Here is a 16930-nt window from a genome sequence, read left to right on the forward strand (position 1 = left end):
GCTATTAAAAATAAAAGAGAAGTAGGTAAGTGCTTAAGAGCGAAAGCTATTTGAGACACCTGTTGTTGTTGAAGAGAGGGAGTGGAGATGCTCGGCAGACTCGTTAGCTGGTGCAATCGACAAAAGCTCATCCATGCATTTATGGTTCTTCATTCGCATGGCCTCTATAAATAATTGGTAGTTATCCCTTAAAAGCTGTCCACTCACATAGATAACAGCTTCTGAGTCGAGCCCGGTATACCCCAATAGTTCTAAGGAGATTGATCTTCTCTCGGACGCTTTCTATTATAACGATAATTACGGTATCGACATCAGAGCTTTCTGTTTGTCGGGCCATGAATACGTCATGAATTCTTGTTGGTGGTTCAGCTAGAGCTTGAAGCTAGGCTTGTTACACAGAGCTCTCACGTTTTCTCCCTCCACGTAGGTAGCGCCGTGGATTCGTAGTTACGCGTGCTCATTGCGATGTGTTCGGCCGCCAGGCTCGCCTCGATCAACCAACTCTTGCTCCAAGTTTATAACTCTTGCACCCATACGCTTGCCCTCACCACAGATCGAATCCGGATCCGGATCCGATTCCGGACGTGGGACGCAATTTGAATGGTCTGCTCTTGGAATTGATCCTTAAGCAGCTCAAGCAACTGTGGCGATGGGGCGGCGGAGAGGCGCTCAGTAGATGTCCCAGTGTTGGGGAGACATTTTTTTGCAGTGTGTCTATTTTTTGTTCTCTTTTATCGTTTGGTTCGTTTTAGTATGGTTAAGCTATCGCGCTTCCAAGTGTTATGTTACTGTGTTTATGTGAGTGTTCTGCGATTTGAAGACTATGTTCTATGGTTGGTTAAGCAATACGAGTATAGATGAAGTGCTTTTTCGTGATAATTAGTTAATTATTTGCAGCTTCAAGTCTACCACAGAGAGGATATACAGGAGATTTTTTTATTTTTTTGATAGAATAAATTGCTGGCGAGCCTTGGGCGATACAGGCACAGTGATTGAAGAAATACACATATACATATATTTATTGCTGAGCTAACGATTTCATAGAAGGAATTGACTATTGCGTAGAAACTCGAACTACAGAACCCACCAGTCGACCTGGGAGAGTTGAAGATTCAAGCCAATGGTTTATTAAGACATTAGTTTTTAGAAAACACTTCTTACGGATTGGTGTCATTCAATTGGTACTGATACTGGATCGGACACAATCGACAGATATCGAGCAAAAGGGATGGTATGCGGATTACCTCAGGCAGTCGGCACAAAAGCGCTAACGAGGTGACAAAAGCTACATAGGTCCAGAAGTCTGTTGCATCACAAGGCAGCAAAGAGAGAAACATCAGCTTCAGACCAAGGAGAAATATAAGAGCAGTTCAAAGAGATATGTATGTAGATGCCGGCTCAATGCGGACTTTGACTGCAATAAATTAAATTCCATGGAACGAAAATGTTCTAATCGGAGACGAAAGAACCCTGGCTAAAGGGTTCAGTTAACGCGATAGCCTCGAAATCACAAGTGACACTACTTGAGACACTGTATTTCAGACAAGTTTCCAAATGGACTGTGCGCGTCCGGCGAAGATGCTCGATAGCGATGATCCAAAGCAAATGAGCAAATACCAGTAAGAATTGCTTGCACAAAACAAAGTTAGGCTGGACTTTTTCTTGCAAGTTCAATACACATGGACATACAACCATGCACAAAACTTTGGGGGGGTGTCATCTGGTAGTCAATTATGCCTTTTGCGAAAATGTCATCAATAGCATCTCACATATAGTACTTCTCACCATCAACCCAATTTGTTTGCGTTACAAAAACTTTTTAAAAATATGGCCATGTGGTCAAAATCGCGAACTGTTACGTTACATCTGTACGCACATTTTAACACAAATTTTCCGAAAAACGCATGACACTGTGTAATTTTAATATTAACATTTAATTAATAGTAACATTTGCATTCCAAATTTTACATCTGTTGAAAATGTCTGTTCTTCTGGTCGACTAATTTTAAAGATTATAACATCATTTTGTAGCTTTGGGATTAAAGTTACAAATGTAAATTTCATTGTAACACAAACAATTTTTTTTTGCAAGCAAAAATGTCCGAAAAAATGAAATGAAAACAAGATAAATACATTTTTTTTTTTTATTTATTAATTAAACTTCACAAAAAATACATTACAAAGTTAATAACAACATAAATTATAAGTTTTATCCTTGTTTTAAAGTGTTAAAACTTATGATTACTTGAATTTGACACTTTTCGCGCTGTTAAACATCGCAGGTGTGCTCAAAATGTTATTTATATTGAAGAAATCACATTCAGTAACCGCTTCTATGGTGATTTTTGATTCTAAATGATTACAAAACAAACTAAAAAATCTGAGAATCATTTCACGACACATTCATGAGAAATCATTTTGGTTGTTGAGCCAATACCATCAACACAACTTGTGGGAAGTTTTCATTACAATTTTTCTGTTTTTGAGCCTTGCTTAACTTTATCTAAACACAAAACGCTATTGATGAAAAATACTGTTACGTTTCAATTAAAATTCGTCTCAAAAAAGACACAAATGTTTTATTTAAAAAGGAGGCTAAAAATATTTAAAAAAAAGAGCAAGAAGTTTTGTTTTGAATTCCATACATTTTGTATAAAAAAAAACTTTTAATAATTTGGGACTGTTACGTTATACTACAAATTGCGGAGGAATTCCTTTTCATTAAAAAGGCAGGCAACTTTTTTTTTTGCTTCCAAGTAACCGTATTCGCTCGAAAATATTGATGAGCAATTAAAAAGCTATTTTTATTTAATATTACAAACCTGTTTGTCACTTAACAAGTTTTTCTCCACTTTCACTCATCGCGATGCAACGACCAAAACAAGCTGGCATATGTATTGTATGCGTAAACCTTTTAAAAAAATTCTATTTAAACGAAAAACAACTCATTTTTAGAAGGCGGCGTTCACGGTGCGATTGATGGATCCATGCAGAGTTAAGGACTTCGCCAGAATACGAACTTAAATGGTTATGTAGCCACGACTCAAAGTAATTATCGTCTATATCCGAAGACAGGCATACAAATACAAGGTTTAGTTGGGGGTCGGATTCGCTTGCCAGCGTGCCGCCATTCTGCAGGAACAAAACTTTGCTCAGTTCGTCGCCCTTTGGATCATAGAAGTAGGCATGCAAGTCACGGAATATGTTTCGTGTGGCCTGGCCCAGCAACTTGTCTTCGAAGGCATTGATTTCGGACTGTGACACATGGTTGACGGCAAGCTCCTCCTTACCGATGTCCTGTAGTAATTCGAGCAGTTCATCAACGCTCGCAAAGTCCTTTGTATAGCTGTCTCCTAATTTGTCAAACCATTCGGCCAAATCATCCTGTAGTGGCTCGGTGGCCGAAAGCAAATCTTTTGGACGTAGCTCAAGCTCTTGCTCCTGACAGACGCGTATCAGCCACTCCATGCGCACAATATCGCTAGTGCACGGTTGCTGCTGCATTAGTCGCTTTACCAGGAACGTCTGATCTCCTGCTATACAGAAGCATTTCGGGTCGTTGGGCAGCGGATTCTCCACAATGCAGCCACCATTCTTGGCTGCCAATTCTTGCAGTTTGTGCTTGCTCTGGCCTGGCGCACCACTCAAGATGCAGAAACTAAGGCCTTCGAAAAGTTTTGTGCAGCTAGAACTCGTCCCGACATCGTAGCGCTTCTCGTATATGGCCAGACCTAGACGCCTGCGCTCTGCGGGCGTCATGCGTAGACGTTTTCGTTTCGTGGTCAAATCATCCAAACACAGGTGACGCTTGTTCAGTTTCTTGATCGGACCAGAGCCCTGGAAAGAAAAATTAGATAAAGTGACTAGATATGATAACCATACTTATTTACTTGGCCCTTTACCTCACACAGCTGGTTAAACTCCTGTAGCGTCATGCATTCATTCCAGGCCTTATCGTCGCGCTTCAGTTCGATGCGTGGAAAGTGCAAAGCTTTGGGCGTATAGAAGGCACTATTGGGTGTCAAATCCGCCGCCTTAACCTGCAAGATAATCGAATTGTGTGGATCGATCCACAGATCCGGGGAGCCAATCTTTTCGTTAGCCATGTAATGGTACCATAGTGGCGGCGGCTCCTTGGTGGTATCGTGCCAGTGTGGCCTCAGCGTATGATTCAGCACCACTGCTTGTCTCGTATTATTGGTAACGCAACCAATGCTGTAAACCTCATGACGACTGTCGCTATTAGCCATTGGCTGGAGAACGCCTAGTAGAAACGAATCGATAAATGTGCGCTTGCGATTATAAAAGCCTCCAATGATGAGAACATCGAATTCGGTTATGAGACCCTTGATGTACTGTTGATTTTAAACAAAACAAGATATAATATACTCTGCATACGAAAGGAGGAAGGAGGAAATATGGCATGTGGTGGACTCACATCTGCCTTATCCTTGTACCATCCCCCGCCGACTCGAACTCCCGGCTGGTAGATGGAGCTCTGCTTTTTTAGAACAATGCCTTCGGCATTGGAGTCAAGGGCTTGCTGGAAGAGTTTGTTGAATTCCTCGATTGAGCCAATCTTGGTACCGCGCATCAGCTGCAGCACTCCTTGCTGTTCGCCGATCAACTTTTGGAGCTTGTAGGATCGCTGGATGTATGTCAAATCGAGCAGACTCTGGCCATTGAAGTACAGTAGATCGTAGACCACAAAACAAGGCCGCCAGCTTCGATCGGGCTTTAGATTTTTTACATCCGTGTTCTCGCCCTTTTCGCGATACCTCTTTTGGTTGGTGTCCCAAACCATCATCTCGCCATCGAGGATGATCGTCTGTAGGCCGAGCGGCAACAGACCACGCAATTGTGGCGTCAACGTTCCCCGGCTATAGCTTTCGCCAAAATTGTTAGAATAGTCCACTCCGTTTCGGGAAAGGTACATGAATCGACCGCGATCAATATGCAGCTGGAAACGCTCGCCATCCATTTTGGTCTCCAGATAGAGAACGTCGGATTGCATAAGCTCCTGAATGTCGCCGGGAAAACGCTCGCAAAGCATGGGACGGATCTGATGGAAGGGCCTTATGACTGCGTTCAGATTAACAGTTGATGGGTGGCTGTTGCCTGTGATCTTCGTGTCGCTGACTTTCAGGTCAGATACCTTATCGGCAACTAAATTACAGACGTGACTTAGATCTGAGCAACGCTGGTAAATGTCCTTAGCATTCGGATGCAGAACTCCGAAAATGCGCTGCTCCCCTATGCCCAATCCCAGGGACTTTAGGAGAATTCGGATTAGCCACTTCTGCTCCCTGGCCGAGGCTTGTTCTGTGAAGCGTATCAGTTCCTCTTCCTTAACTGTGCGGAACACGAATAATGCATTTTAGCGCGCGCATATAGGCAAACAAGGGCACCCGGCCATTTTCCCACACCCACCTGATGTATCTTCATTGGCAATTGTATCTAGCATTTCGTGGATGGCGTTGAGACGCAGATCGCTTGGCGGATTAAAGCAACGGGACACAAGTACGGCATAGACCACATCTCCGTAGTCCCGAAACGAGGAGCCAGTACGATGCTGCAGCATTATGGCATCGCGAGCTGCAGGTGGTAAAAGTTAGCAATAATATTCTAAAACTGATTTTCTGACGTGACCACCCACAGTCCCTGGTTAGCTGGAGCACTCTGGTGTAGAGACGGCCCAGAGCTGTTATTTGCAGGCCATAGTTGTCCCTTCTAGTGTCTGCACTGGGCAACAGGAGACGCAGGACCGAGTGGAAGCTGCTGGAGCCATTCTCACTCTGCTCGTCCGTTAAGCCAGCCGCCTGACGAAATGCCTCCCGATGTCGGCAGAACGACTCATAGTAGCTTCTCAGCACATCCTCTTTGTCTTGAACTTTCTTTGCCGCCTTAACCTTTTCGAACAGCTCGCAGACATCACGAAACTTTACGGTTGTGGCTATATCCATTGTGTCAGAATAGAAGCAAAATATTTATTTCACCATCAACCGCACAGCTGTGCGTATTGGTAACAGTGTGACCGCGGATTTATCGTTAAAATATACCGTCCGACCCTCAGAAATAAACCAAAATATACCGTCTCATTTTAAAAATATACCGTTAGAAACAGTTTTTATTAATAAATAATATTATTAATAACAAAACCGACGGTCGCGGACGAACGTACCCTTTTGATGTACAAAAAAGAAAAAAAAGAAAGAAAATAAAATTTTGCGCCCTTTTTTTTGTGGTTCGATACTACTTTGTTAGCCTATGTTTAGTACAAAAGATGGGGTTCATCGAATTTTAGTTTTCATAATGATAGAAATAAACATGGGTCGCGAGCGTACGCGAAATAGAAGTCGACTTTGGCTTAATCTAATAAAACGAAAAAATCTGCGAAACGGAATGGAATTCTCGAAAACTATTAATTTATTTTTAAAAAGGATTTATGTAGATTTCTTTCGATAATAATAATAATAATAAACGTTACTCTTTGGAATCCCTTTAACATTGCAGCAACTCCGTGTGGAAGTTGGGTTGGCCTTGATTGCTTGCAATTTTCTGGGATATCTCTCGAGTTGTTTCCTGGTGCTCATCCTGTAATTTCAGCTACTCCTTTTTGACTTCAAGCTTTGCCCGAACAATTTCCAGAAGATTTTCCAGTTTAATCTGTTTTGGTGCAGCGTCTTGGTTGCAGAAAGAATACTAGAGCTTCGGTTGGCTCTGTCCTGGTCGACATTAACGGAATTCTTGCAGGCTCTCCGAAAATCCACAATGTTAACATACCAAATACTCATAAAAAGAGTTTTCATCTCCGTACTCCACTTCAACCTGCGTGTATTTGTTTCTTCAATGGCACCAAAATAATAAAGTACAAAGAAACAACATATGTATATATTGAAATCGTCCCCACCAGTTTCTGTTCTCTCCATTTTGCATTGTTTCTGGTGTATTTTTGTCATTTGGCCTTTAACTGTGTTTCGAGCAAAATCGATGGAAAATGTTGCTGCTTTTAGGCTTTACCGTTACTTTTAGCAGTTAGAAACTATACTTGAAGCGGGAGTAGCTGTAAAAAAGAGAGTCAGCCTTACATTGCAGATTAAACTATGAAACACCACACTTACCTTGTAAACCAAACCGACTTTTTCGAATAGATTTGGGGCTCTACAATTTTTTAATGATTTTCTATTTTTTACGGTTTGGTATTTTTCAAAAATTTTTACTTTGATAAGTCGTGAAAAGTAAAACAAAATGTTTCATGTGTTTTCATTTTTTTTGTATACGTAAGGTTAAGCTGCAGCCGTTTGACCAAATCTTCAAATGTCGTATTTTGCCGTTAAATTCCGTTACGTTCCTTCGCAAAAAAACACTTTAAAGTTCAAAACTGTTGAAAATACAAAAGTGTGATATTTTTTCTCGAGTTTTAAAAGTCAATTTATGTAAATATAACGCAAATATTATTAATTTTTAATTTTAAAGATTAATGTTTCCCAGACGGTAAGCATATGGGACAAAAGCTTTGGTTTGATTTACAGATGCACTTATCAGCTTTTCAGAGTTGCACAGTTCACTATAACCAGTCTTAAGATACTTAAGCTATGTGAAAAAAGAAGCACAATCTGAAAAAACATGACTACAAAATAGTTTTAAAGCATTTAACAACAACAAAAATCAGTTAACATGTAACAGAAAAAGTCGTTTGGTTTACAGCGGAAAAAAGTTAAATTTTGTTGTCTTTTGTTATTGAAGAAAACCGTAAAAAATCAGAAATTAAAAATCATGGCGTCAATACAGAGGTTTTTCAAAAATAAAGAATCATTTTTTCTAGGGTATAATATTAAAAAAAATCGTTTTTCACAGTCCCTGGTTATTACAGATATTAAAAAAATGTACACCTATCGATTATGGCAGTCGATAGTTCTGCATCTCTAGCAAACGCGGGAGATTGTTTTTAGTTTACTTTATTCATTGCCTGGCAATTTGTATAATCTCTTTAGCGGAACGCGTCAACTCAAAACCACTTTAACTGCAGTCCTACGAACCAATTAGTTATTTGAAAATGAGTAAAAAGACAACGCGATCAGCAAAACCAAAGCCAGATCCAGACGCAAATATAGATACGGCTGCGAAAAAGTCGACCGTGGCTGGATTAAAGAAAGTGCTCTACATATCCGAAAAGATACTACCGGATGATAATCAGCTGCTTCGCTTGGATCGCTTCTACCATCCTGGCAAGGGAAAAGATGCATTGTTTCTAACAAACCCAGATGGCCAAATTATGGAGCTGCTGGAATATGCGGAGCCGCGACGCAGCTGGCTAATCAACAGCGAGATATGCGCCAATGGCAGAGTCTATATGACCATGCCCATGGATACAACACTGCTGGCGATACACCACTTGAGGAAACACTGTGCGCAGAGTAAGTATGTCTAGATTTGGCAGATCGCCTTCCATCGCAATTATTTTTACTTTTGATCTAAACCCAACCAGGAGCAATGTCGTTGGATAATATTGCTGTACACGAAGCCAGCACGAGTCGCTTCCTAACGCAGTTCATTGACTCCAACGGTCTTAAGTGTGTGGCCGATGTTAAGACGTCTGGAGACTTGACCTTCTACAAATACAATCAGGAGCGGACGCTCGCCTGGCTGGCCCTCAAGACACGACATGTGGCAGAGATTCTGAAACAAAAGCAGATCCACTGCGGCCACAGTGCTCAATCACAGAACTTTGTTCGAAGCGAAAAGCTGTCAGACAATGTTGTCAGCGAGATGGACTATGGACGTATGGCCTGTGACATTGTTGGCCGCTACCTGGATTCCGACCTGCACGATCAACTGATCGGCTATCTACATATACCTAGCGAGATTCAGGCTATAGTTGAGGAGAAAACCGCAGCTCAGAAGCGAAAGTCACAGGTGGGACTGGAGGGCAGCAACAGCAAAAAAATTAAACTGAATAGCCATGACAGCGATGCCGCATCCAAGCTGAAGCTCAGTGGTTTGCTGGACAGCGACAACGGTAAGGATTGTATAACGTCCCCACCCACTATGGAACCGCTTAAGGAGCGTAGCATGACGGCCAAAGAGAAGGCTCTGGCGAAAGGAGCGAAAGGTACCAAGAGCATTGCATCCTTCTTCAAAGTTAATTAGACGTTTCTCTTTAGACTTTAGATTAAATGTATCTTTTTCATATTTAAATTTTTTAAATATGCTTCATAAACTTGATTATACTTGGACTTGTTTGAGACGGGCATTAGTTAGGTTCTTGGTAAGCACTAGGCGAAAAAAATGCGTAACTCGGCATTCCGACTACAGCAAATAATCAAACTTTCTATCATGAGTCGAAAAGGGATAGCACTCATACCCGTTACTTAGTCCGTAATCTGCAGTAGCCGGCATCTGGCCGGCTCGGAACCGGTGCCGCACTAGCCACCTAGCCATTCTCACCTCGCTGGTGACAGATCCACTACCGAGAATGTATTTCATCGGAGAATTTAGCAAATGCATGTCCTAGGGCGAAACCATCCCTGGCTCCCGTTCGTTTACCGGTAGCTAGATGCTAACGCCAGTAGCTAATTCCCAAATAACTACTGGTAGTCCATCTGGAACTAGTTATAATAAATAAATAAAAATTAATTTTGCTTATGTACTTTTTTCCATGGTTATTTGGCGATTTCGAAAACAAGTCGATGCTGCTCCATATTTCGTATCTGTTCAGACTGGTCGTCGTTCGCTTCCCGCGTAACTAGTTGCAGAACTATTACATTATAGTCGACGAAGACATGGTCGAGGTTCGCTTCCCGCGTAATTAGTTGCACGGAACTAGTTCGAGATGGTCAATTGACCGCTTTGATTCCCCAGGGCTATGTTACTGATACAGTATACATGCATACATAGAGACTTAGTTTTGGAGCCGATTAATGCCATATGCTCTCTCTCTGTCTTTTTCGTTTCGCAGCAGGGACAGATTGATGTGTTGGTTAATGCGTGAAGGTGGGGGGGGGGGCGAGCGAGCGGGACCGATAGTAATGTTCTTATGTTAATTCTGACACTCCGTTACACTCCTCCCCATTTCACCTACTGACCATCCTTTTTGAAGTGAGGTTTTGGCGGTAGAACTTTGGTGATATAGGCTGCGTTCAACTACAGATGAAAGACCCCTTTATGCTTCTTCTAAACGATAATGAATGAAGAAATGTATCATATGTAACTGAGTTTGCTGGCCAGTTGTATGGCGATGACTTGACTGTTCAAAAGGATTATGCGTTGGTTTTCGGTGTATTCTATGTTTTCTATACAGGCAGAAAAAAGCATATTTTAAATATTAAGTCCGAACCATACTTCTGTGGTATCCTCTCTGATAAAATGTTTAAGAAGGGAAGACAGTTTGGGAAAGCCAGCTAACTAAAAGTACAGCGATAATGGGCAAATATCAATTCATCCATTGTTAAACCACTAGGTGATTCCATGCCATCCCGTCTTAATTCAGTTATAATAAACAATAGAACGATAGTAATTACTAAAGATTGCTGATTCAACATTAATTAAAACAAAAAATGCATAACAAAATATTTTTTATGAAGACGACTTTCAAGTTAAGTTTATTTTTACATTTAACAGAAATGCTGTACCATTTTTGGATTTTATTTCGTTACATTTACATTTAACATTACCACCCGCAGCTCCGATGTTTACAACTCAGCTCACAAATGTCTAGAATTTTCTTTTAAGGTCTTAACATATATGTATGTATGTTACATATGTAATTCTTTGGGAGAGAAAATGAAAGGCAAATGTTTTTCTTCGTTCTGGCTATAATAATGATCTGATCTGATCTGATCCAGATTCTGCAATCTGGTAGATATAGTCATATAGATAGAGATATTACAAATTTGGATGGCACAGGTATTTTTTAGTCTAAATTTTGAAAGAAACTTGCAACAGTGTGAAATTACAGTCTGCATATAGAATTTAGTTTCTCTAGCTTTTATAGTCTCTCCTATCTTGGTGCTTATCAAGAGCAATGGACAGACAGATGGTGAATGGGTTATCCAGGTAGGATACTGAAAAAAGATATGCTGCAAAGTTTTTGCTTGGGGAGGTATCTCCATGTCGAGGTCCTGTTTTGTACGACGATAGCGACGATGAACTCATAGATACAGGTCGTTTCCTATTAGACTCATTTCCTGTAAACAAACGAACTCTTGCTTCATATAGAAGAACGTATTTCCATGTTGGTCATGGTTCTATTTTCCAGTGGCTTAAAACTTAAATTCCTTGTTTCTAAAATAATTGTCTTTCACATAAGCCTCTGATCTTCTATTCATTCTGTACATACATATGTAAGTCTTCACACATATTGAACAGAATCAACAAATAATAAATGTATACAAATTTGTTGTATGATTTAATTTTACGCTCCTTTGAAAAAGTGGTTAAACAGCTGTTGCCAGAGGGTTGCCACGCTGGGCGACAATCGTATTGCCTGTCCAAAGGAGCTGGCTCTGTTGGAATCCTATTACAGTGTTAGTGCTACCGTTTGCTGCCCGTTTGTTCAGTTTTAGGATTCTCGCTCCCACGTTGGATGTTCGTTCGGTCCGGAAAACTGTAAATTCCACTGATGCTCCTGCTCTAAATCTCGCTCTCGCTCGCTGTCTCTGTCTCTGTCCCAGCTCCTGCTTCTGTTATTGTGTATGCCTCGAGGATGAGGCGCGGGAGATTTCCAGGGAACCAACAATTGCAATGAAGTACATATAGCTATTAATTTTTTTTGTGCTGACAAACATCGTAATTTGTCAATGATTTCCCAAAAAAAGTGACGAGATTGAAATAATTAAATCTAGAGACTGGGAACATATGTACATATGTGTATGTGCACACATATGTATGTATATGAATAATAAAAGTGGCGTCACACGAAAAGAAAATTTTCTTGGCGTCGTTAAGCTACATACATATGTACATACAGATGTACATAGAATGTATTTGCGTTTGGGTATGCCTAAGGTTGTGTGCATATGTACATAATAGGCAATAAACAGTATATATATTTGTATGTATGTATGTACATATGTATGTATGGACATAAGTAGATACATTTGTATCATTCACAGAATACCAGACCAGAAAAAACCAGAAAAATAGTAAAGTAAAACAAAACTCAGAGCACAAAAGCATGCAACGGTAAATTGCATTGTTGTCTGTCAAGGACAAAACAAAACGCCCTGCTATGTAGCACCGCGCGTGTACATGTGTCTGTGCGAGATAGTGTGTGTACGGTTGCGCGCGTGTGTGTGTGTGTGTGCATTGAGCAAGGCATCAGCAGCGACAAAATAAAACAAAAACAACAAGAACATAATGTGACACAAATATCAGCAGCAGAGAAGCAGCAGTAGCAGAGAGAAAGCAGAAACGAAAGCAAAACAAAGGAACAAATCACACACGAGGCTGAACGGAGAACGGAGGCTGCCACCAACCACCAACCACCACCTACCACCTATCTCCATCATCCTCCCTTCTCCTCCCCTTCGCATTGAGCGGACATTTGGCGCCAGTCCGGGCAGCGAAAGAGCTGGGAGTACCATGTGGCTTTACGCTTCGCTGCTCTCCTCCTCCTCCTCATATGCATCCTCATGCCCGTTGTTGGTGCTGAAGTTGGTCCTCTTGGCGGTGGGCCTGCTCCCCCTGCATGTAAGTTGTTAACTGCCGTAATGTTGCACGGACTTCATTTGTATTCTAATACTACTTAATACAATATGATTACAAAATATGTACATTGTACATACATTCTATACATATGTACATATGTATGTATGTACATATATGTATTATTCTGATTATCATTTATGCATGCTGTAAATGTATGTATGTTCAGGTGTAAATACATATGTACATCATGTTTGAATGCTTTACTTCCTAGAAGGACAAACACTTAGGCCCCAACTACACTGCAGGTCAACCTATAACTGAGAACACTATGTACTACATGCACTACATGTACATATGTACATATGTACATACAAGAGGAGATGTCTTTTTGTTTATGGAATTTCAACGGCGATATTGACAATGATATTTTCATAATCGTTCATACCTTTCTGCTTTTGTTTTAGCTTTTGCTTTTGCTTTGTTCGTTTTTCTATTTTACTGCTTGATCCGTTCACCTTGTCTCGACAGAAAACTAATTTCTATAATTTACAGGTGACGGCTCGGTTTTTGTGCGAAGGCGGACACATCTGTTCACTGCCCCGCGACTGCTGCACCCAGGGCTGTTGTCCCGCCTACCAGGGCGGACCCCGACCATTGCCCCCGCCCTCGGAGCACGTCCTTAATCTCTTCTTCATCAGCCACTGGTTCTTCTGGTAAGTCCTGCGACGCCCGTTACCTGCAGCTCTGTTGCTCTGGTGCTCTGTTGCTGCTCCTGCTGCTGCTCCTGCTTCTGCTGCTCCTGCTCCTGCTCCCATGAGGCCTGTGCACATGGCCTCGCCGTGTGGAGTGTAATTTTTTGTTTTTTGGTGCGGGCGCTGGGGTGAGAGGGGGTTTTGTTCTGGCCGATTGGCATTGTGTGGCATGCGAGTTATTATTATTATTGGCAGCAACGTCGACGGTGCCCAGTGCCGGCTTGCGTCAAGTCAAGTCGAGAGGCTTATGCAAGACAGCAGGCCCACTCCCCCTCCCCAGAGAGAAGGAGGTACGGAAATGGCAATGCCAACTAATGAGACACACAACACTCTGCTCTCTGTGTGCTGATGCAACCTAATTCGGACCCCGCTGGGCCACAGCGAGCTCTTTTGCTCACATAATCCAATCTCGAGTCGCCAAAAAGACAGCCAGAGGCCCTTAAAAATTTAGTTGGAATTCGATAATAGCCGTTGCATGACACGGGCACGGACACGGGCACGGCCATGGGCTTCTTCATCCAGTCGCGCCAGCTGCAGACTGAGCAGTGAGCAGAGGATAGCCTAGCGGAGCATTCAACAGGGACGGAACCATGCCCAATCCGTAATGCTGATTGCTGATATATCGTTACAGGTGCGTCGTGGTCGCCATCATCTTGGCCATACTCTGTGCGTACTCGTTGTGGAAGAAGCGCCGCACTCTGTGTGGCTGGGGCTTCAACGAGCATCACACCCAGTCCGAGGGCGACTCGGCCGGATCCTGCTATGCCCCTCCGCAGTACAGTCGCTGTAATTCGTTCCACCACCCGCCTCCACCATATACGGAGGTGAGTCAAGCTTCGTCTGAAAATAACCGTATGATGTGCAATACATCTCGATTGGATTACTTCTTGCAGGTCACGTCCAAGCCGGATCTCTATCCTCTGGTATTCACCTGCAACAGCGACAACGGCAAGGGCAACGGCAACAGCAGCTCCAGTTACCTCATGGTCCAGTACTTCCGGAACTACATTGTGCGTCCGGCTGGCTCGTTGAGCGCCGCCAGCACTGTGGACTCGCTCAGCTCCAGCTTCATCTGCAATGCAAACGAGGCGAACACCATGGTTCCGCCGCCATATTCCCGGGCAGCCAGTCCGGAGCTGGGCCTCCACCACTACCTGGCGCATGCCCATGGTCATGGCACCCGCAATGCGGATCATCCGGGAGCACTACAGCTGCCGCTGGGGCCGCCACCGCTTCCCGCAGCCCACCAGTATGGTCTGCCACGCTCTGCATCCCAGTTGGTGGAGCCGGATATGTACCTGCCACGTCAGACAGGGGCTATTCAATCCCAGTCCCGGGCACATGCTCAAGCGCAGGCCCAAGCCCAGGCCCAACATTATGCTACGGTGGCCCTGGGCAGTGGCACTGGCGGTGGTGGAGCGGCCATGTACAGTACGCGGCTGCATGGCTCACACGAGGAGGGAGTCAGTGGCCTGGTCAGTGGTACCGGGGCTGGTGTGGGCTACCTACAGTCGCAGAGCGACCAGCACTTCCGCTATATGGCCAACAGCAGCAGCAGCCTCAGTGATATCTTCGTGAACAACAGCTGTGTGGCAGGCCTAGGTGGAGCAGCAGGCGCAGGAATGGCCCACGGAGGAGGCCCCAGCATTGACAGTGTAGCCGCCACACAGGCTGCTTCCCTGTGCAGCCTGGCAGTCGGAGGCGGTGGCGGCACACCGGTGATCTTCAGCAATGGCTGCATCCAACCTAATCCCCTTCACAGCCTGGAGAATTGCTGCCAGCACTCCAGCATGCCAGTCGGAATGGGGGACCGGGACCCCACCTCAGGTCTGGGGCCAGTTGGCACTGCCAGCACGGCGTCGGGAGTGAGTAGTCTGGCCAACATCGGGACACCGGTCTCACCGCCACAGGCCACCAGTCCAACCGGGGAGGTACGCGAGATTCTCGACCAGATTCGACAATTGCAGGCGGGCGTCAGCTACGAACATCTCCTGTTGAGCGGGACGGGAACGGGAGCGAAGCCACGGCTACAGCACACGCTATCCACACCCTCATCTTCGCAGGCCCCGCAGCCCACAGCGATGACGACCTCTGCCTCCGGCTCCAGTGCAGTCTACGCTTCCGCCTCTGGAAAGAGTAAAAAGTTATTTGGCTCGAACAAGGCGCCGCCACCTCCCAATAAGGCCTTGTATATACCGATGGCCGCCATGGGACCAGGAATGGGAATGTCGACTGGAACAGCACAGCGCTGTTTGCTGAAGAGCCCCGTCAGCAGCGTGGTCAGTGGTGCCAGTTTCTTTGTGAACCGAGGGCGCGTGGCCCGCAAGGGCTGGATCACGCGCTCGGCACCCACTACGCCGGGAAGCGCCCTGCCTCCCAATCGGCTGGGCGACGACAGCCCGCTGTTGCTCAACGAGCACGATGAGGATACCATTGACGATGACAACGAGGACTTAGACATTGAGACGGAGACGGAGACAGAAGCTGAGGCCCAAGATCATCGACGACTGGCGCATCGTCAGCCGCATCGCCACCATCGACATGGGCAGCGTCGGCGGAATGGGCAGATTGAATAATATTAAGCAAGGGCAGAAGATCAGAGTCAGTTTGTAGATTTTGTTGTAGCTCAAGATTCGGTTCTCCCTAGTATTAAGCTTTTATACGATTCGGGTTCGGGTTCGGGTTCGGATTCAGATACTGATGTTGAATCTCATTCGGTATCTGAGTGGGGAAAGCGCTTAGTGAATTTTCCGGCACTGGCGGCTTGAGGTTGAAACACGCTTTTAGTCTGAAAACCGTTCAAAATGCGGTGGGAAACCAGTAAGGATGGATTCCAGTAATGAGTCCCGAAATTAGGTGCGTTACACATAGTTAAGGATCTTTAAACATCGATAATTTATGACGAAACATACGTTCGTCTGCAAGTTTCTCAGAAAATGTTATTTTTTTCAATAAAAAAAAAAATATTTTTCAACAAACCGAATACTTATATACTTATATGTTCAAATAATGTCTTCGAATTCAAGTGTCTTTCGTTTTACAACAAATCCTCAATTTATTCAAAGCTAAGAAATAACAAAAACTAATTGTTTATTAATTTATATATGTATATTTTAAAATGCTGAAATGTTGAACTGCGAAAAATTGCACAAAAGATTTAAACGGATCTAGTAGGTATATTCTAGCTCTCGGATTGAACCAATCCCAAAGAAAGAACAAAAATTGATCGCCTACAAAAGTTTTGTAATTACATTTTAAGAGCTCGTTCAAATCGAACACAAACAAAAAGAACAAGCCGAAAAACGAAGAGAGACACATATTGTACTAATAGGGGACTGCTTGAAGAAATAATTATATTCTAAATGCTTTGAGATATGTATGTACATATGTATTTATGTAAAACTGTGTAGGCATTCGGTTGGATATTAAAGAGAAAGATAATAACAAAACCAAAAATAAATAAACACTAAGCGAACAAGATCTGGGGCGCAGGGGAATCGTTTGAGTGCAGCAGTGCCTTTTCAGTTAAA

General features: G+C 43.5%; 3 protein-coding genes and 1 long non-coding RNA gene across 7 annotated transcripts; 2 read left to right on the plus strand and 2 right to left on the minus strand.

The window, feature by feature from the left end:
• Positions 1–2738: 2738 nt before the first annotated feature.
• On the minus strand, positions 2739–6039 carry DNAlig4 (DNA ligase 4). Its single transcript, XM_001354286.4, has 5 exons — positions 5657–6039; positions 5431–5595; positions 4439–5352; positions 3903–4355; positions 2739–3837 (listed from the first exon to the last, which is right to left on the minus strand). The coding sequence occupies exons 1-5, from the start codon at positions 5961–5963 to the stop codon at positions 2926–2928; spliced, it is 2751 nt and encodes a 916-aa protein (XP_001354322.3). The 5' UTR covers positions 5964–6039; the 3' UTR covers positions 2739–2925.
• A 371-nt stretch (positions 6040–6410) lies between these two features.
• LOC26533352 (uncharacterized) lies at positions 6411–7332 on the minus strand. Its single transcript, XR_001453019.2, has 2 exons — positions 7122–7332; positions 6411–7063 (listed from the first exon to the last, which is right to left on the minus strand). It is a non-coding gene; the product is annotated as an uncharacterized lncRNA (long non-coding RNA).
• A 566-nt stretch (positions 7333–7898) lies between these two features.
• LOC4814205 (ribonuclease H2 subunit B) lies at positions 7899–9236 on the plus strand. The gene is made up of 2 exons (XM_001354287.4): positions 7899–8417; positions 8489–9236. The coding sequence occupies exons 1-2, from the start codon at positions 8057–8059 to the stop codon at positions 9148–9150; spliced, it is 1023 nt and encodes a 340-aa protein (XP_001354323.3). The 5' UTR covers positions 7899–8056; the 3' UTR covers positions 9151–9236.
• A 2187-nt stretch (positions 9237–11423) lies between these two features.
• LOC6901005 (uncharacterized) lies at positions 11424–16779 on the plus strand. Of its 4 annotated transcripts, none has more exons than XM_033381763.1 (5): positions 11424–11747; positions 12090–12690; positions 13201–13361; positions 14032–14224; positions 14294–16779. In XM_033381763.1, the coding sequence occupies exons 2-5, from the start codon at positions 12583–12585 to the stop codon at positions 15974–15976; spliced, it is 2145 nt and encodes a 714-aa protein (XP_033237654.1). In that variant the 5' UTR covers positions 11424–11747; positions 12090–12582; the 3' UTR covers positions 15977–16779. The 4 variants fall into 4 exon arrangements, with proteins under 4 accessions (XP_033237654.1, XP_033237655.1, XP_002134632.3 ...); XM_033381764.1 differs by having other exon boundaries at positions 12093–12690; XM_002134596.3 differs by having other exon boundaries at positions 12114–12690.
• Positions 16780–16930: the final 151 nt, after the last annotated feature.

The sequence above is a fragment of the Drosophila pseudoobscura genome, chromosome X, assembly GCF_009870125.1.
Source record: "Drosophila pseudoobscura strain MV-25-SWS-2005 chromosome X, UCI_Dpse_MV25, whole genome shotgun sequence".
NCBI lineage: Eukaryota > Metazoa > Arthropoda > Insecta > Diptera > Drosophilidae > Drosophila > Drosophila pseudoobscura.